This window comes from Leopardus geoffroyi, chromosome E1, assembly GCF_018350155.1.
Source record: "Leopardus geoffroyi isolate Oge1 chromosome E1, O.geoffroyi_Oge1_pat1.0, whole genome shotgun sequence".
Taxonomy (NCBI): domain Eukaryota; kingdom Metazoa; phylum Chordata; class Mammalia; order Carnivora; family Felidae; genus Leopardus; species Leopardus geoffroyi.
The window spans coordinates 26,956,217-26,976,828 of record NC_059330.1 but is presented as its reverse complement, the minus strand read 5'-3'; the positions used below and the strand labels follow the sequence as shown (position 1 = coordinate 26,976,828).

At 39.7% G+C, this 20,612-nt stretch overlaps 2 protein-coding genes across 15 annotated transcripts in view; one reads left to right on the top strand and one right to left on the bottom strand.

The window, feature by feature from the left end:
- TUBD1 (tubulin delta 1) overlaps positions 1 to 4,262 on the bottom strand; it is a 32,404-nt gene extending 28,142 nt beyond the window's left edge. The window contains exons 1-2 of one of the 4 annotated variants that reach the window (XM_045490643.1): positions 4,151 to 4,262; positions 2,955 to 3,167 (exon numbers count right to left, since the gene is read on the bottom strand). In XM_045490643.1, the coding sequence (XP_045346599.1) occupies positions 2,955 to 3,126 (172 nt within the window). In that variant the 5' untranslated portion in view covers positions 3,127 to 3,167; positions 4,151 to 4,262. The other 3 variants (XM_045490642.1, XM_045490641.1, XM_045490644.1) reach the window with 3 other exon arrangements.
- A 103-nt stretch (positions 4,263 to 4,365) lies between these two features.
- The window catches only part of RPS6KB1 (ribosomal protein S6 kinase B1), an 80,072-nt gene continuing 63,825 nt past the window's right edge, over positions 4,366 to 20,612 (top strand). For 5 of the 11 annotated variants that reach the window (XM_045490635.1, XM_045490633.1, XM_045490632.1 and 2 more), the window contains exons 1-4: positions 4,373 to 4,613; positions 13,714 to 13,763; positions 14,813 to 14,933; positions 16,142 to 16,210. In XM_045490635.1, the coding sequence (XP_045346591.1) occupies positions 4,473 to 4,613; positions 13,714 to 13,763; positions 14,813 to 14,933; positions 16,142 to 16,210 (381 nt within the window). In that variant the 5' untranslated portion in view covers positions 4,373 to 4,472. Of the gene's footprint in view, positions 4,614 to 5,132; positions 5,220 to 13,713; positions 13,764 to 14,812; positions 14,934 to 16,141; positions 16,211 to 20,612 lie in introns of those variants that run through there. The other 6 variants (XM_045490639.1, XM_045490638.1, XM_045490640.1 and 3 more) reach the window with 6 other exon arrangements.

The following is a 20,612-nucleotide window of genomic DNA, read 5'->3' as shown; positions in this document are numbered from 1 at the left end:
CAGATCTTGGAAGTCCTGGTATGCAGTGCTAAAAACATTGAAATTTATCTTTTTTTTAAAAAAATTTTTAACGTTTATTTTTGAGACAGAGAGAGAAAGAAAGAGAGAGAGAGAGAGAGAGAGAGAGAGAGAGGCGGGGGAGGGGCAGAGAGAGAGGGAGACACAGAATCCAAGCAGGCTCCATGCTCTGAGCTGTCAGCACAGAGCCTGATGCAGGGCTCAGACTCACGAACTGTGAGATCATGACCTGAGCCAAAGTCAGACGCTTAACCAACTGAGCCAACCAGGCCCCCAACTTGAAATTTATTTTTAAGGTAATGTGAAACTGCTGAAAATGTTCAAGCAGATGAGGAATAGTCAGATGACTTTTTATTCTATTTTTATTTATTAAAAAAATTTTTTTAATGTTTAATGAGAGAGAGAAAGATAGATAGATAGAGAGAGAGAGAGAGAGAGAGAGAGACAGAGCACAAGCAGGGGAGGGGCAGAGACAGGGAGACACAGAATCCGAAACAGGCTCCAGGCTCTGAGCTGTCAGCACAGAGCCCGACGCAGGGCTTGAACCCAAAAGCTGTGAGATCATGACCTGAGTTGAAGTCAAACACTCAACCGACTGAGCCATCCAGGTGTCCCTATTTTTATTTATTTTTTATTTTTATTTATTAAAAAAAATTTTTTTTAATCTTTATTTATTTTTGACAGAGAGAAAGACAGAGCATGAGCAGGGGAGGGGCAGAGAGAGAGGGAGACACAGAATCTGAAGCAGGCTCCAGGCTCTGAGCTGTCACCACACAGCTCGACGCGGGGCTCGAACTCAGACTGTGAGATCATGACCTAAGCTGAAGTCGGATGCTCAACTGAATGAGCCACCAGGTGCCCCTTTTATTTATTTTTTAAGTAATCTCTACACCCAATGTGGAGCTTGACCTCATAACCCTGAGATCAAGAGTCATATGCTATACCAACTGAGCCAGCCAGTTGTCCTGTCAGGTGATTGGCTTTTTTTAAATGTTTGCTTATTTTTGAGACAGAGAGAGAGAGAGAGAGAGAGAGAGAGAGAGAGAGAGAGGAGTGGGGGAGGGGGAGAGAGAGAGGGGAGACAGAGGATCCAAAGTGGGCTCTGTACTGACAGCAGAGAACCCAATGTGGGGCTAGAACTCACAAACTGTGAGATCATGACCTGAGCTGAAGTCAGATGCTTAACAGGCTGAGCCACCTGGGCGCCCCTTGTCAGATGACTTTTTAAATACAGTAGTGTGGGGGGCGCCGAGGGGGGGTCAGTCAATTGAGTGTCAAACTCTTGATTTAAGCTCAGGTCATGATCCCAGGGTCATGGGATTGAGTCCTGTATCAGGCTCCGTGCTGAGCGTGCTTAAGATTCTCTCTCTCTAGGGGCATCTGGGTGGCTCAGTCAGTTAAGCGTCCGAACTTGGCTAAGGTCATGACCTCATGGTTCACGAGTTCAAGCCCTGCATCAGGCTCTGTGCTGACAGCTCAGAGCCTGGAGCCTGCTTCAGATTTTGTGTCTCCTTTACTCTCTGCCCCTCCCCTGCTTGTGCTCAGTCTCTCTATCTCTCAAAAATAAACAAATATTTAAAAAATGATTCTCTCTCTCGGTCTGCCCCTCTCCCCCACTCACACTCTCTCTAACATAACAAATAAATACAGCAGTCTGGAGAATAGATATGATAGACACAAAAGTGAAGGCAGGGAAACTAGAAGGAATGTCTTGAAACAGTCCAGGTGACAGTCCAGGTGAGGGAGGACAAGAGCCAGAACTAAGCCAATGACAGTGAAGACGGAAAGGGGAGAAGAGATATATGTAGGAGGTAAATTAAGCAGATGGTTATGTTTGATAGTATGTGGGCAATCAGAGCCCAAGTTCTAAAGGAAAGATAACAAACACCCTAGCATATGGAGATGCTCAGTTTGAGGTACACAGGGGGATGCAGGTGGAGATGTCCACTAATCAGTCTACAGCTTAAAAGAGAGGCTAGATGGGGCACCTGGGTGGCTTAGTTGGTTGAGCGTTCAACTTCAGCTCAGGTCATGATCTCATAGCTTGTAGGTTTGAGCCCCACATTGGGCTCTGTACCGACAGCTCAGAGCCTGGAGTCTGCTTCAGATTCTGTGTCTCCCTCTCTCTCTGCCCCTAACCCACTCGTATTCTGTCTCCGTCTCTCTCAAAAATAAATAAACATTAAAAAAAATTTTTAAAGAAAAAAAAAGAGAGGCTAGGCTAGATTTGAGAGTCACTAGTGTCAAAGAAGTAGCAAATTACAACATTAACTGAAATGGCCCAGAGAGAGCTATGTAAGTGAGGACAGAGGAGAGGGAGCCAGAGATGCAACCACTGGAGAAAAAAAAAGTTCAGAGACTAAGGAGAAGGAGTTTCAAGAAGAGAATTTTATAGTTAATGGAATAAAATCCAGGAGAAAAGTTAAGTGAATTAAGAAAAGAAAAACAGTCACTGGATCTAGTGATTAGGAGATTGAGAAGGTAAAGACATAAGAAGGAAAAAAACTGGGGCATCTGGCTGGCTCAGTCGGTAGAGCATGTGATGCTTGATCTTGGAGTTGTGAGTTCCAGCCCCATGTTGGGGGTAGAGTTTATTAAAAAAAATGTTTTTTCATTCCAAATGAAATTCCAAATTCTCTGTACTTTCTGTACCAGCCCACAGTGCCCACACCCAAAAGGGAATAAATCTTGAAAAAAGAAAAAAAGCTATAGTCCTAAGTTGTTTGGTTGGTTGTAGATTGGTGAGATCCGAGCATGCTCATGTGCCGAGGGAAGATGCCACTGGAGAGGCAAAGGTTGTTAACACAGACACAAAGTGCTGACAGCAAAGTCATGAAAAGAGATGGGATTCAGATACCACATGGAGGACTTGGCCTTGAAGAGGTTGGTTATGTCAGAGAAAAGGAGAGGACAATGGATAGACTGACCACACATACCTCCATTTTCCTCTTCACTGAAGAACCTTTCTTTGCAAGATGCTTGATACACCTCATTCTCTCTTTTAGAGCAGAGTCCCTGGGGACAGTGTGAGTCACTATATAGAGTATCAAATACTTCAAAACCAATTTGATTGCCACACTGACCAAGTTGCACTGTTACTATTGACATGCTGAGATGCAAACTAGGCCTCCTTCAAAAAAGTGAGCAACCTGTAATAGAAAAATATAGGCTTTGAGAACCACTACATTACTAATAAGGAATGTCATATGTATTAATACACATCAATAAAAGTATAATTTTAAAATGCCATGTATATGGTGTTATAGATGAAACAGCTTAATCATTCAAGGAAGTTGTTCTCTTTCTACACACAGTTTTGGGATTTGGAATTTACTGTACCCAAATGCATTCAGACAGCTCAATAGTTTCTGAAATCTGATTTGTATTCACTATTTCCCTAAGCATGCATTTAAAACAAAACAAAATAAAATGAATGCTAGTTGAAGGAATTCCTAGTATATACTTCACACTACAGGAACACACAGAATGCAGAAGCTAGCTCAACAATTGTACATTTAATTAACGTTAATTTTCTCTCTTCTACATAATGACTTTCTTTCTCTACCAATCACCTTCTGGCCTGGTAATGACAATAACACTTAGAAGAGTTTAGCTCAGGTAGACAGCAAGGAATACTAAGCTTGGAAAGACAGAACCAGAGGAAATAAGGGAATAAGTCTTCTCTATTTTTAACAATGAAAAGACAATTTTTGGTAAAGACCTCACACCAGGTCTGTGCAGCACTAGAACGAACAGTGGCTTTCTAGCCAAACTGTACTTGTAAATTTTCAAATAACCCTGCAAACTAGGTATCATTATTCTCATTTTACAGATAAGGAAACCGAGGCTTTGAAAAGTTATGTGATTTTCGCAAGGCCACTGAACTAGAATAGCAAACCAAGGCTCTCCCTTTCCCCACTAGCTCCAGGAGTTCCCCATAAACCCCACTCACTGACAGACCCAGAACCAGCCGTTTAGGTCCTGTTCAAACTTCAGAGGGCCAATCCCGTCATTATGCGCATGCTCCCTTTCAATACCAAAAAAAGCTACGGAGAACGAATGCGCATGTTCATAAACCAAGAGTTTTGTTGTAGGTTCCTCCCCCCTCCCCCGGTATTCAGAGGTTAATTACGCATGTTCAATTTCAATTTATCAACTACAGACATGCTACGCATGCTCCTTGTCCATCAAAGGCTTTAGCACACAATGCGCATGACCTAGCTACCTACCATAAGAGGCTTCGGCTGGGGTTCTGCGCATGCTTCTGCCAGTACCTGGCTCCAGGCGAAAGCTCTACGCATGTTCATTGCCCACAGTTCGGCTTCATAGAACTCTGTACGCATGCTCTAGAGCTGAACTTGAGGAGCCAGTCTAGGGCCTAAGCGCAGACGCACTAAGCCCAAGCAGCCGGTGATGGCGGCAGCAGCGGCGGTGGTTGCGGCGGGTCCGGGCCCATGAGGCGACGACGGAGGCGGGACGGCTTTTACCCAGCGCCGGACTTCCGAGACAGGGAAGCTGAGGACATGGCAGGAGTGTTTGACATAGACCTGGACCAGCCAGAGGACGCGGGCTCTGAGGATGAGCTGGAGGAGGGGGTGAGGCCCGGGGTCCCGGGGGGCCCGAGGTGACAGGGCCAGGGCGGCGGCGCGGGCCCTGGAAGCCTGGCGCTTCCGAGAGCGCGGAGACCCGAGGGGGCGCGAGTAGTCTCTTGGAGGAGCACAGGCGCCGCGCTGTACGAGACAGGGGAGCGGGCGGGGTGGATCTGGCCCTAGGTGTGAGGCCGTTCCAGGACTCGCAGGTGCAGGTCGCGCCCATAGCTCCTAATCAGCGCAGCCCGGAGCAGTCTGTTTGTGGAGTGAACGAAAAGGGCGCGTGGTCCATTCCTTGAGCTGTTGAACTTGAATGTGGCGGGGCGCGAGTGGTGTAAGCGCATGTTGGGGGGAAGGGGTGTTCGCTTACTGGGTGTCCCGTAAGTGCAGGTGAAGTGCGGAAGGGTTTTCCTTCGACTGTAAATTTCAAGTATTAAAATCTTGAGACCTCCCACAACCACCTCTCTTCTCGGCCTGTCGCTCTCTCCTAGGAAGCGCTCAGCTGTTAGAAGTGACAGCTGAAAACTTCTGTCGGGAGTAGCGCTGCCGCTGCTGTTACAGCCACCAGGAGTTTTATTTCGGGAGCAAGGGGGCTCTGCTGCATCTTCCAGGGTTTGTCTGTTTGCTTTTTTTTTTTAACCCCCCCATCCCCATTTCCGTGTGACTTTTTTTTTTTTTAAGCATCTCTAACGACACACGGCATTTGTAACTTTTACCCTAGTTGAAGATGTCTACATTTTTTCAGAATACTTCGTGTAATTTTGGGGTGGAAAAAACCCAGCGTTGACAGCTGTGATTTGGTTTGCCAAAAATAAATTGCTTGAACTGAGACTTGTGAATGGTGGTGTGAGGGCTTTCCTTGCTGTAATTTAGGGTACTAAATTTAGAATTTTCCTAATGCATAGCTTGCTTTTACTTTTGCTGTCTTAATAGTTTGTTTGTTTGTTTGTTTTTAAGTTTATTTTGAGAGAGAGAATCCCAAGCAGGCTCCACACTGTCAGCTTGGAGCTGGACAGGGGGCTCAAACTCAAATGGCTAGATCATGACCTGAGCTGAAATCAAGAATCTGGTTACTTAACTGATGGAGCCACCCAGGCACCCTATTAGTTTGTTATTCTTTGTGTAATGTCATTCTTTTTTTCAAGATAAATTTATTGAAAGATCACAAATTGCACTTGATGTTCAAAAATACTGTTGTCATGCTAAATCACTTATTCTGGGCAAATGATCATCAGTGATAACCTCATGATAATTTAAATTCTAAATCCCACTGTCTAGATCAGTACATGAGTTAACCACTGGTGTCAGATGTTTGCTTTAACTATATAAGTGGCTTCCCTATTTTTCACCTGATTTTCCTCTTCTGGAAAGTAAGTTGTACCTTACTGGTTGCCAAAAACATTGGGATGTTATACATAAACAATTTTGAACATCTTAAGAAACTAAGTGGGCTAAAATATATTGTTCTTTTCATAATCAAATGAGTCTAAATAAAAATCACACAGCTTATAAGGTGGGTATTGAAAGTTGTCCTTTTTAATACATTTGCCTATGGAGTTAAAGTTAGCTTTTTTTTTAATTTTTAAAAAATGTTTTATTTATTTTTGAGACAGAGACAGAGCATGAGCATGGAAGGGGCAGAGAGAGAGGGAGACACAGAATCCGAAGCAGTCTCCAGGCTCTGAGCTGTCAGCACAGAGCCCAGTGTGGGACTCAAACCTACGAACCATGAGATCATGACCTGAGCCGAAGTTGGATGCTTAACCAGTTGAGCCACCCAGGCGCCCCCCCCCCCCCCCCACTTTTTTTAATGTTTCTTTTTGAGAGAGAGAGAGAGCTTGTGGGAACACGAGCATGAGTCAGGGAGGGGCAGAGAAAGAGGGAGACACAATCCAAAGCAGGCTCCAGGCTCTGACCTGTCAGTGCAGAGCCTGACACGGGGCTCAAATCCACAAACTGTGAGATCGTGACCTGAGCCAAAGTGGGACACTTAACTGACTGAACCATCCAGGTGCCCCCAAATTTACAAATTCTGAAAAATGAAAGAAGTTTAGATTCTTAGAAAATCTGGCCATTTGTGAATTTGCTACCTTTAGTACACAAACTTTTAAAACATTGGTTCGTAACACAGTAGCCTCACTTCTTCATTTCATAGTAAGGAAACTGAGGCATAAACTAGAGAGGTGGTTACACAAGGCCACATTGGTAACTACTGGTAGTATCTTCTGACTCCTTTCAGCTTGCAAGCTTCATTGCATGGCTTCATTGCATTTACTAGTCTTTTTCATAATGTACCTCTTTGCAGTGTGTCAGAAGTTAATTCACATCCCTCCAGGCCTTGTCACTGACTGTGTGACCTAGAATAAATTGCTTAAGCTCTCTGACACTTTTTTTTCTGTAAAATGAGGATCATGTGAGATAAAGTATATAAACTACTGTCCTCTTAAAATATTCTGGCATGTTAAGCAGTTAGGTGGTTCATGGATATATAGCTTGTCAGTGTTACTCGTTGCCAAGGAACCAAACATTGAAGTTTATCCTCATCTATGCTTAGAGACTTAATAAATGCAGTTATACTAGAGGTGCATTTTTGAAACTGTAGTATTTTTTTAAATTATTGGTCCTATTTAGACATGTATGCCTTTTTAGATGTATTACAGTGAATTTGTATTAGGAAACCTATGTATTTACACAGCATAGTTAATTTCTTCAGTGTGTAAAGGATGAGGCGAGTAAATGAATGCATTTATGGATAAAGCTGAATATCCGTTACCTAACTAGAAAAAGACTCTGAATACCTCAAAGGACTATGTTAAAAAGCAGTGGGTGAGAGGGTTTTTTGGGAGGAGGATAGGTGGATTTGGGTCTTTTTTTGTTTGTCTGTTTTTCACTGGTGATGGTATAATTTGGAGAGAGTGAGTTGAAACTAAGGGAAAGTTTTCCTCTAGAGATTTTCATTAGGTTATGAAAATGTTGGAAACCTGTTTTCTGTGGAGAAACAAAGTTAAAAGAGTAATAGAAAAGTCTAATCCTTAACTTTTACTCTACTAATTCAAAATTTGAAGTAGTCACAGAGACTGCATGAGTTTCAGGTTGGGATATCAGATTTTTAGTGAGCAAAAAATTTTTAGTGCTTTGAGAACAAACTGCTATTGCAAATATTTGCAGCTATGAAAAATTACAGAATAACATCTCATCAGTTCTTATCTTGCATTGTAATAGGTTCTATAAAGCATTTTTATTTTTCTAAATTTTTTTCATGTTTATTTTGAGAGAGAGTGCACACTTGCATGCATATGATTTTGGGAAGAGCAGAAGGAGAGGGAGAGAGAGAAACCCAAGCAGGTCCTGCACTGACACCGTGGAGCCTGACACAGGGCTCGATCTCAGGAACCATGAGATCATGACCTGACCCAAGATCAAGAGTTGGACACTTAACCGACTGAGCCACCCGGGAGTCCCATGGAGCACTTTTAAGTAGCTGAAGATTTTGAGCAAGGTTTATTCCTTTTCTTCCAACTCATTTTAATGACTGAATCTTATTTTATAAGGAAATGTCTGTGAACAAACAAGCAAGTGGATAAACAGTATAATGAATAACTGGATTGAGGATATTTCACCCATTGTTACAATTTATTTACATTTTTATAAAATGTGCTCGTTTTCATTGGGATTTTAGGCATATTAACTTGAATTTATATACAATTCTAATTTAAAACTGTGGAAATATTCTGGTGGTCTGGTTTGAATCATGTATAGTACCTTAGATGAGCAGGATTCACTTTGTCAATCATAGTGGCACACAAAAAAAGCATTGAATGGGTCATAAAGCTTAAAAAAATCTAAAGAGTTTCCTATGAAAGAGAGTTGTCAGTAAATATTACATAGTGTTAACCTGATACTTCTGATATAAGACTTTTCTAAAGGTAATGTTGAGTAGCAGAAAAGCATTGTGCCTCAAATACTTCTCCAGAAGGTAACGGTAGGAAGTTATAAACACAGATGCAGGTGGTAATACAGGCCTGGCTGGCTCCGGAAATGAAACATAGCCACAGGGCATATCCTTCTAGGTGGCTTCAAAGTCATGGTTTAGTGTTAACTACTCTGTGGTCTTTAATTTAAAATTAAGTAAAACTAACATTAAAGTAAAAACAATTATATATTACCAGTTTTATCACATGTGAGAGAAGTTAGTCTTTTGTCTTTAAAGTGAAGCCATCGTGGGTGATTATGTGAAGTACCAGAGACCAAAAAAAAAAAACAAAAACAAAAACAAAAAACACAACAACCAAAAAACCTTTAAGCATAACTACCCCTACCCTTCCCCCGCAAGAAGAAACTATCAAGTTGAAACTGCCAAGAATTTTTTTCCCTTGATACTGACCTATCCATTTGCCTCAGTTGCGTACTGAAACATACATCCCTAGTGTTAGACTTCATTCTGACTTGCTCACACCATGAGCAAATTTCCACTGAAATTTGCGGTTCAGGGGGCATTTAAACATCCCTTGTTTAAGAATACTATCAGTTTTCTATGTGTAGTTTGCACTGACTGGTACCTTTGAAGAAAGATGTGTTCACTTAAATATTTTTTGAATTGTTCTAAAATTATAAATAAAAACTTCAAATCTTACCATTTTTTAAAAGTTTTTATTTTAATTCCAGTTAGTTAACCTACAGTGTAATACTAGTTTTAGGTGTACAATTTAGTGATTCAACATTTACAAAAAGTTAGCATTTTTGAGAGCCCAATTAAGTTATGCCCTTTTGTGTATATTGAAAGACTCATAACCAGACTATTCAAGAATACTCATTTTAAATCTATGTTTTATAATATTAATAACTGAATTCTGCAAAGTTATTTTTATAACAATTCTGTGACTTTTAGTATATTTACAGAGCTGTACAACTATCACACAATTTAGTTTTAGAACATTTTTTCTATCACCCTTGAAAGAAACTAGTCACTCCTTATTGCCACCTCTGTCCCTAGGCAACCACTGGTCTATTTCCCATCTCTATAAATTTGCCTTTTCTGGACATTCTGTATAAATGGAATCATACAGTATGTAGAGTTTTGTGTCTGGCTTCTTTCACTTAATGTTTTTGAAAATCATCCATGTCATAGTATATATATATACGTACGGCCAAACAGTATTCCATTGTATGTATCAAGCACATTTTATTTATCACTTCACCATTTGGTGTTCATTGGAGTTGTTCCCATTTTTTGGCTGTTGCGAATAGTGCTGCTATGAACAGTTGTGCCCAAGTCTTTGTGGAACACGTATTTTTATTTTTATTGACGGATACCTAGGAGTAGATTGGCTGTGTCATATGGTAAGTCTGTTTAATTTTTGAAGAAACTGCCAAACTTTTTTAAAGTTTATTTATTTAGAGAGAGACCACGCTTGCACCTGGGGGAAGGACAGAGTGAGGGAGAGAGAATCCCAAGCAGACTCTGCGCTGTTAGCACAGAGCCTGACACGTGGTTCATTCTCACTACCGTGAGATCATGACCTGAGCCAAAATCAAGAGTCGGTTGCTTAACCAACTGAGCCACTCAGGCACCCCTAAACTGCCAAACTATTTAGGTGGTTGTACCATTTTACATTCCCCACCAGCAGTGTACAAGTGTTCCAGTTTCTCTACTTCCTTGCCAAATTTGTTTTTCTGTCTTTTTAATTATAGCCATCCTAGTGGATATGAAGGGGTATTTCAGCATAATTTTGGTTTACATTTGCATTTCTTTAATGGCAGATGATGTTGAACATCTTTTCATGTGCTTATTGACCATTTGTGTATCTTCTTTGGAGAAATACCTATGCAAATTCTAAATGATTTTTTTTTAATTAGGTTGTTTTAAATTTTGAGTTACAGAAGTTTTCATACATTCTTTTTAAAAAATGTTTATTTATGGGGTACCTGGGTGTCTCAATTGTTTGAGTGTCTGACTTTGGCTCACTGATCATGATCTCACAGTTCATGGGTTTGAGCCCCACGTCAGGCTCTGTGCTGACAGCTGGAAGCCTGGAGCCTGCTTCAGATTCTATGTCTCTCTCTCTCTCTCTCTCTCTTTCTTTCTCTGCTCCTCCCCTGCTCTCTCTCTGTCTCTCAAAAATGGAATAAACATTAAAAAAATAATAAAATATTTATTTTGAGAGCAAGCACTCATGTACACACGCATGCAGGGGGGTGGGCAGAGAGAGGGAGGGAGAGAGAGAATCCCAAGCAGGCTCTGCACTGTCGGCTCAAGGCCTGACACGGGGCCAGCTGTGAGATCATGATCTGTGCTGAAATCAAGTCAGACACTTAACGGGCTGAGCCACCCAAGTGCCCCTTCATATATTCTTATTCTGTGGGTTTTGCCTTTTGAAGTGCAAAATCTTTAAATTTTGAATAAGTCCAATTTATTGATTTTTTTCTTTGTGCTTTTGGTGATGTGTCTTAAGAAATCATCTCCTACCCCAAGATTATGAAGATTCATTCCATCCTAGGTGTCTTTTAAGAGTTTTATAGTTCTAGCTATTACATTTAGACCTGTGATCAATTTTCAGTTAACTTTTTAGTATGGGGAAGTATGGTGTGAAGTAGGGGTCCAAAGTAATTTTTTCTCATGTGGATATCCAAATGTCCCAGTACCATTTATTGGAAGACTGTCCCTTTTCTATTGAATTTTTTTGGCATCTTTGTAAAAAATTGGTTGACCATAGATGTAAGAGTTTATTTCTGGGCTCTGAATTCTATTTTATTGATTTATATATCTGTCCTTATCTCAGTACCACATTGTCTTAGGTGCTGTTGCTTTGTAGTACATTTTGTTTTATGTTTATTTATTTTTAAGGGAGGGAGGGGGAGAGAAAGAGAGCACGTGCGTGGGGGTAGGGGCAGAGAGAGAGGGAGACACAGAATCTGAAAACAGCTCCAGTGTTTGAGCTGTCAGCACAGAGCCTGACTCAGAGCTCGAACCCATGAGCTGTGAGACCATGATCTGAGCTGAAGTTGGACACTCAACTGGCTGAGCCACCCAGGCACCCTTGTAGTACATTTTAAAATCAGGAAATGTCAGCTCTCCAGTTTGTTCTCCTTTTTCAAGATTGTTTTGGCTACTTTGGGTCCTTTGCATTTCTGTATGAATTTTAGGATCAGCTTGTTAATTTCTGTAAGAAAGGAACCTGGGATATTGATAGTATTGAGTTGAATCTGTAGACCAGTTTGGTTAGTATAACTATCTTAAACAATATTAAGTCATCAGATCCATGAACATGGAGTGTCTTTTGATTTAGTTAGGTATTTAATTTTTTTTTTTTTTTTTAAGTAGCCTCCAAGCCCAGCATGGAGCCCAACATAGGGCTTGAAGTCATGGCCCTGAGATCAAGATTTGGACGCCTAACTGACTGAGCCACCCAGGCTCCCTTCTTTAATTTTTTTCAGCAATGCTTTGTAGTTATCAAATGTACAAGTCTTACACTTCTTTTGATAAATTTTTTCTAATTGATGCTATTTTATTCTTGACTATTCTGAAGAGTTATCTTTTAGTAAAAATTTTTTTTTAAGTTTATTCATTTTTGAGAAAGAGAGACAGAGCGTGAGCAGGGGAGGGGCAGAGAGAGAGAGAAGGAGACACAGAATCCAAAGCAGGCTCCAGGCTCTGAGCTGTCAGCACAGAGCCCAGCATGGGGCTTGAACTCATGAACCACGAGATCATGACCTGAGCCAAAGTCGGACACTTATCTGACTGAGCCACCCAGGTGCCCCTGAACAGAGTTATCTTAATTTCATTTTTGAATTGTTCATTGTTAGTGTACAGAAGGTTAGTTAAATTTTGCATCCCTTTATACTATGGTTAGAATGAATATTTGGCCAACATGACTCCTGACAATTTGAGGGTAGTGCTTAATTATTTTGCTTTGGTCAGCCACATCATACACTATGATATTGTGGACTGGTTGTGGTTGCCTTAGGCTTAGTTAGGTTGTAGTTACATAAAGCTTATAACATTGTGTTAGTTTTTGTGCTTCAGAAGCATATTAGAGTACCACTTGGTGTAAATTGTTTGATCTAGTAACTCAGAATGTGGTGCTTTAGTTTTATAATACACAAAATGTATTTTTTGAATAAATAACTTTTTTAAGTTTATTTATTTTGAGAGAGAGTGTGAGCGAGCTTGTGTGCATGAGAGAGAGCAGGAGCTGGGGAGGGGCAGAGAGAGAGGGAGGAAGAGAATCCCAGGCAGGCTCCGCACTGTCAGCATGGAGCCTTATGTGGGACTTGAACTCAAGAACCGTAAGCTCACGACCAGAGCTGAAATCAAGAGTCAGACGCTTAACCAAATGAGCCATCCAAGCGCCTCTAAATAAATGTATTTTTTAAAAAAAATTTTAATGTTTATTGATTTTTGAGAGAGAGAGAGAGAAGAGACAGAGTGTAAGCTGGGGAGGGCAGAGAGAGAGGGAGACAGAATCTGAAGCAGGTTTCAGGCCCTGAGCTGTCAGCACAGAGCCCAGTGTGGGGCTTGAACTCATAGACTGTGAGATCATGACCTGAACTGAAGTTGGATGCCCAATGGACTGAGCCACCCAGGTGCCCCAATAAATGTAATTTTTAAAGGAACAATCACCTGGTTTTGTTTGTAGATCATTGATAAGTAGCATCTGTAGCTTAGTTGTCATAGAAAATTAAAAGTGAAGTCCCCATATTCTTGTGAACCGTATTTTATTCATCACATTTGCCTGTTATTAAAGTACTGAGAATTTTTAAGCTGGTTTATTTCATCAATTCTTCTTTAGTAGTAGGGTGAAGCGTTAAGTTTTTTTTTTAATTTTTTTAAATGTTTATTTATATTTTGTGTGTGAGAGAGAGAGAGATAGAGTGTGAGCAGGGAGGGGCAGAGAGACAGAGACACAGACTCCGAAGCAGGCTCCAGGCTCTGAGCTGTCAACACAGACCCCTACATGGGGCTCGAACCCATAAGCTGTGAGATCATGACCTGAGCTGAAGTCAGACACTCAACTGACTGAGCCACCCAGGCACCCCTGAAGCGTTAAGTATTTTGATTTTCTGTTTATGAGATAATTTATTTTTAAAACTTTAACATATTTTTCAGGGTCAGTTAAATGAAAGCATGGACCATGGGGGAGTTGGACCATATGAACTGTAAGTTTATGTGAAAAGATTTTCTTGTGCTGCCTTTCTTACAAGTAGATTTTATCAGCTCTGGTTTGTAACCATCCTGTGATTGCAATAACCTGTTCTTAATTATCTAGTCATATATATATAGATATATATATACACACACGTGCACTTGGTTTATTGAGTTTAGCACCAATATAGTAACATATCTAGTGTTTTGAGATCATATATAGATTTTGAGGAAAAGGTATTCATTCCGACTTACAGTATACTGAATATGAGTCTGAGTGGATTAGGAATTATTATTAGTTCAATAGAGATTTTTTTTCTTACTAAAAAATCAAATTTTTGGAAATGTCTTCCAAAGTCAAATGCTCTTATTTTGCTTGTAATACATCATTTATAAAGTGATTTGTGTAATCTCAGAAGTCATTTTAGGCAAGTTCTTTTAGGTGACTGTGGTTAATACAGAACAGATTAATCTGCTCTGTACCCATCCTTAAGTAAAAACCATAGGTTGGAGGGGAGACTGAGATCACTCATGTAAAAAGCATTTAAGTGACAAAATAAATGTCAGTGTTGGAGTCTTTAAATCAAGCTAATAGTAGATATGGAAAGATGCATGGATACATTTTATTAGCAAGAATTTTTCTGTAGCAAAGAGACTTGAGCTAATTGGGTACTTTTAGAAAGTTCCCAGATTTTCTGAAGTTTCCAAATAAAGTTGAATAATACCTAAATCTTATGGACATTTTGAATGAACTAAATAAGAATAACCAGAAGACTTTTTTCCTTTGTCAATATAATAAACTTGTTCTAATTTATCTTAGTTTGAGGGTGCTTAATGCTTACAAAAATAAATAATAGCACGTTCTGTAAACAAATAGATATACAGTTATCAATCCATCGTAATCTTGACCTACTATGTCACTGAATCATTAGTTTACAGAGCACAGGTAGTAAATTTGCTGTTATATGCCTTCTCCTTTTTACTTCTTTGGATTACAATTACAGTATATTAAAGACAATTTAACTTGTTGAGAATTTACTTTTGATTTTGCTTTTCTCCCCAGTGGCATGGAACATTGTGAGAAATTTGAAATTTCGGAAACTAGTGTGAACAGAGGGCCAGAAAAAATCAGACCAGAATGTTTCGAGCTACTTCGGGTACTTGGTAAAGGGGGCTATGGAAAGGTAGGAAGTATTTTTGAAATGAGCTGTTGTCTGTCTTTGGTAGATTAATTGCTACGCCCTGGTTCAGTAGTCCTCTTCAATCTTTGTTTGCTAGCTGTCAGCAGAGGGTATGATCACTTCACATGATTTTATTTGAGGGATGTAAAGAAGTTCTCTTCCTACCACCATACACATAAAAGACTGACACATAACAGGCATTCAGTCGATATTTGTTGCATAAATAAATAGGCAATTATGCCAGGCAAAGTCTATTATTAGAAGATTCCTTCCTTCCTTTGGTTAAATGGTATCCCCTGTAAGTATCCTCTTAAAAACCACTCCTTTCAACAGGCATGGCACATTAAATTGTTATCTGTTACTGAGACCTAAATCTGAATTTGTGTTCTTTGACTTGCAGTATTTGGAGCAATAGTTAGGGAAGCTGAAGAATATAAGAAGGGAGAAGAAAAATGAAGAGAACTTCTTAGTTTCATAGTTCTGCTCAAGGCTTTCTAATAAATGACCTTAACCTTTGCATATTCTCCTCAAGAAAATTTATACCTGGGTATTCTCTATCAAAAGATAGAATTTGGATACCATTTTAGTAGTTAGGATTAAGTTTAAGAACTATTTATGCTGTTGGGTAGGTTAATTTTTTCATAGCATGACATTTGTAGTTTATTCTTAAGCTTAAGGACACATTCTAATGTGTTCTAATTATCTTGAATGTGCAACACGTGCACTTAAGAGTCTCATATCATTTCAGGTATTGCATGATGATGTTTTATATAGCTATATAGTTAAGAAATAGGTAAATGGTAATTCCTGTCAACTATTATTAAAGTTTTATGTGAAGCAAGGACAGAGACATTCCTGGAAGAAATTTATAAGATATTTTATAATTTTTAATTTTGGTATTATGCTTCTGCAAACTTGGATTTTATGTATGAAGTTATATAATAGAGTGCTCATCATTGGATGGTCACTGACCAGCTTTGCCACCAGATGTCAGCAGACCAAATAGGACGGCCCCATGTTGTGGAGGAGATTTCACTACTAAATCTTTAATACAATCTGTTCTTTCAGCTCATTTTTGTGTGTTTGTGTTACTAATTTTTATAAGAATATAAACTATTGTATTGTTTGTTTCCTATAAATAGGAATTAAGGGAGTGTGGCTAGCATAGTTTAGCTTTTAATAACACAGAAACACTTATATTTTTTATCCAGGTTTTTCAAGTACGGAAAGTAACAGGAGCAAATACTGGGAAAATATTTGCCATGAAGGTGCTTAAAAAGGTGATTCCTTCCCTCCTCTCTCCCCTACCCCCATCTTTGTTGTCTCTCTCTCTTTTTTTTTTTTTTTTTTTTTTTTTAAATTTAAAGTATGCTCCACAGCCAATGTGGGTGTTGAACTCCATGACCCTGAGATCAAGAGTTGCGTGCTCCATCAACTGAGCCAGGCAGGAGTTCCCCCCTCCCCCCACCAACTTTATTCTTAATTGCTATAAAACCCACATTTTGGCCTAAAATTCTTAGTCAAGAAAATGTAATTCTAACACAATAAGTCCTCGTAGAATATAAGATATGTTTCATTATTGTTATTCCTGTTTTGTTTCTGCTTGGTGAGGGTGGAAAGGAGAGCTCTTAATTTTCCTCTGAGGTAACTCTCTTGGCTCTTTGTTCTGGTCTCCATATTTCTAAGTAATAAGCATATTCTGCTATCACTTCAGTTTTAGAATTGTGTGTTGACTTCCACTCTACTCTCAATCACTTCTTCCCATCCTCTTATTTGCTTCATTTTTTCTGAGTCTACTGTTGTCTTCTATACCTTCCAACAACTCTGTTCAAGCCAGTGTTCTATGGTCCCACTTATTAGGTAGTCTGTCAGTTCCATTTATTTTCCTGTAGATATTCCATCAGAATCTTCTGTTCCCCTGTTCCTGTCTATATTGGTAGCTCTCTAGGCATAGCTGCTGTTACTGGACTTTGATCAAATCCTTGGAATCCCCTTGGCACTGTCAGTGTTGGATTCTTTGTTTCCTGGATCCCATATCTTCCTTTTTCTTAGTTTATGCCGTTGTTCCCTCCTTTGGTGACCATCTACTAGTGGCTTCCTGAGAGAGGGTGCATGAAGGTAAAATTTTGGGGAAATATTGCATATTTGAAAATTTCCCTCTTTATACCCTTACAGTTGTTTGATTGGGTGTGGTTTTGAAGTTGAAAATCATTTTCATCCAGGATTTTGCTTTATTTCCATCTAGCCTTGAGTGTTTCTATTGAGGAGTCCCTTGCCATACTGATTCCCATTATTCCTGTAGAGGTCTATTTTTCCTTAAAGATATCTAAGATTTTCTTTTGATTTCTGTTGTTCTAAATTTTTTACAGTGATGTATTATCTTGCTTTTGATCCTTCTTATTTTATTTATTTTTATTCTTTCAATCTTAAAAGTTGAATCCTTTAGCCCTAAGGGATTTTCTTGTATGGTCTCCGATAATTTACCCCTCTGCCATTTTCTTGGATTTATAGTTAGTTGGATGTTGGAACTCCTCAATTCGTCATCTGTTTTTCTTATCTTTTCCATTTCTTTGTCTTTTTGTTTACTTTCTGAGATTTTTCTAGAAATTTATTTTCTAATCCTTTTACTGATTTTTTTTTAAGCTATCATGTTTGTGGTTCCCCAGAGCTCTGTTTTTTCTTTTTATAGCATCCTTTTTTAATAAGCAGAGTATTTTTCTTATTCCTCTGAAGGTATTAATGATAATTCTTTGAAATGTTCTTTTGTTCTATGCATCGTATCTCTTTTCTAAGTTTCTGTTTTCTTTCAGTTTGATTTAGTCTTTTTCTTCCATATCAAAGGCCTTCTTTAGATGTCTGGTGTTCTTCACTGATGGTTCATATTTAAGAATAGAACTCTGAGAAGCTGATCAGAAGTTCCATCTATGTAGGATAGTCGTGTAGTTGGCTGGCAACTGACTGAGAACCTCTAAATATTTGTCTGTAGGTCAGTTGGTACTGAGACAGATCCTCTATTCTTTTGCCTAGAAAAAGCATCCTGGAGCTGGATGAGAGAGAAGAGATGGAGATCTTACCTTGTCAGCATGCAAACTTTCACTGAAGTCAAGTTTTTACTTTAGCACTTCACTCTGATCCTTCACTTTTTCTGGAGAGTACACCTTTCCAAGTGGTAGCAATCTACCTGTTTTTGGTCCTCCATCTTCTGTAGTTTCTAATGATTCTTTTTTTTTTTTTTTCCTTCTTGCTTTTTATTTTTGTCTCTGATTTTTGAACCTGTTAGGGTTATATAGATGGAATCAACTTCTTTTGAGTTATTTCTTTGTGCAGGCATTTAGGCTTGATAATACCCTACTCTACCAAGTCATTATTGCTTTATCCTGCTCTGTTTTTACCTTTTGAGGTGTGGAGTTAGGTGCATTTCCTAGTTTTATTGAAAAAGGATTATGTGTGTTTGGTTTCTTGTTCTTTTTGTTTGGGACTGATTTCTGAAAAGATCGCACTGTCTTAAAACAAGTCTTAGTAGAAAACTATTAAAAGACAGTCAAAATGACTTTTAACAAAAATTACAGCGTTTGTAATACTTTGACCTTTATCTTCTTCCTGATTTTTACTTAAGCGGTATGCATGACTTTACTTTACAAGGTGAGGAACAAATGTTATGACCACAACTTTATTGGTGATTGTCTTTTTTTTTTTTTTTAAGTTTGTTTGTTTATTTAAATAATCTCTATATAACATGGGGCTTGCATTCATGACCCCAAGATCAAGAGTACCATACTCTTCCAACTGAGCCAGCCAGGTGCTTCTGGTGATTGTCTTTTTTTTTTTTTCTTTCTTTCTTTTTTTTTTTAAATGTTTGTTTATATTTGAGAGAGAGAGAGAGAGAGAGATCGGGGGAGGGACAGAGAGAGACGGAGACAGAATCTGAAGCAGGCTCCAGGCTCTGAGCTGTCAGCACAGAGCCCAACTCGGGGCTCGAACTCACCAGCAGTGAGTGAGATCATGACCTGAGCTGACGTCTGACCCTTAACTGACTAGGCCACCCAGGTGCTCCACCCCCCTTCCCCACTGATTGTCTTAAAGAACCAATTTAGATACTCTTTTTTTTTTTTTAATGTTTTATTTATTTTGAGAGAAGGCGCGTGCATACGTGTGTGAGCAGGGCAGGGACAGAGAGGAGAGAATCCCTCTCTCTCTGGGGAGAAAGAGAATCCCAAGCAGGCTCTGTGCTGTCATTGGGGCTCGATCCCACAAACTGTGAGATTGTGACCTGAACTGAAATCAAGAGTTGGATGCTTAACTGACAGAGGCAACCAGGCGCTCCAGCAATTTAGATATTCTGAACATCAGTTTCTGTATCAATAAGTCAGAATTAATGTACTGTCTGGCTTTCCCATTGGAAACATTTTAGATTAATTATTGATCTGTAAAACCTGTTAGGTATAGAATTGGAGATGGTGTAGTAATGCTTGTTCTCGGAATGTTGAAAGAAGTACTGGTCAAGATTCTTAGGTTAATTTATTCCTTTTGATATATTTTATAATCAGGGCTGACCATAATTAGTCCTAATTCTATCTTGAGTGAAGTATGTTTCTGGCATGGGTATCTTTTTTTTTTTTTTTAATTTTTTTTTTCAACGTTTATTTATTTTTGGGACAGAGAGAGACAGAGCATGAACGGGGGAGGGGCAGAGAGAGAGGGAGACACAGAATCGGAAACAGGCTCCAGGCTCTGAGCCATCAGCCCAGAGCCCGACGCGGGGCTCGAACTCACGGACCGCGAGATCGTGACCTGGCTGAAGTCGGACGCCCAACCGACTGCGCCACCCAGGCGCCCCTGGCATGGGTATCTTTAATGAAAAGAAGAGGATGTTGTTTTTTTCTACTGATGGTGGATGGGTGCAATGTATTGGGAAATCCATAGATTTAATTATTGCTAAATGTCGGACCTCCTTTTTGGGCCCAGGCTTCTAAAACCTAACTTGTTTGCCTCTCCTTTTGCTTAGCACTCCCTCCTACTCTCAAGGTTTTTTCTTTCCCTAAGCCTGGCTATAGAATCAGATATTGTCTCATTTTTTCCCCCTTGTTGCCCCTGAAAATAAGCTCACAGGGTAAATAATGAAAGAGGTTGCTAGGATTAAGTCCATAATTTTGATTCCTGACTAGCTAAGATGACTGTATGCTGCCTTTGAGTTTCTTTATTCTGACTTTATTATCCTGGAAGCAGAGCATACTAATGCTCTTGAACTCAGTATGTGGTAAGAACATCTCTTTTTCCCTCCTTGAAGATGAAATCAAAGTAGAACCAGGTGTCTTTTATCTAAATGAGGTGTGCATTTATTTTTTTTTCAACGTTTATTTATTTTTGGGACAGAGAGAGACAGAGCATGAACGGGGGAGGGGTAGAGAGAGAGGGAGACACAGAATAGGAAACAGGCTCCAGGCTCTGAGCCATCAGCCCAGGGCCTGACGCGGGGCTCGAACTCACGGACCGCGAGATCGTGACCTGGCTGAAGTCGGACGCTTAACCGACTGCGCCACCCAGGCGCCCCGAGGTGTGCATTTAGACAGTCTGTCTGAATTTATCAATTATCTTGGGATTTTTTTACAGGAATGGTACCATTTGGGTATTTTCTCATGGTGGAATGTTGAGGAAAAGACTATTTCCCTTCCTTACCAGTTG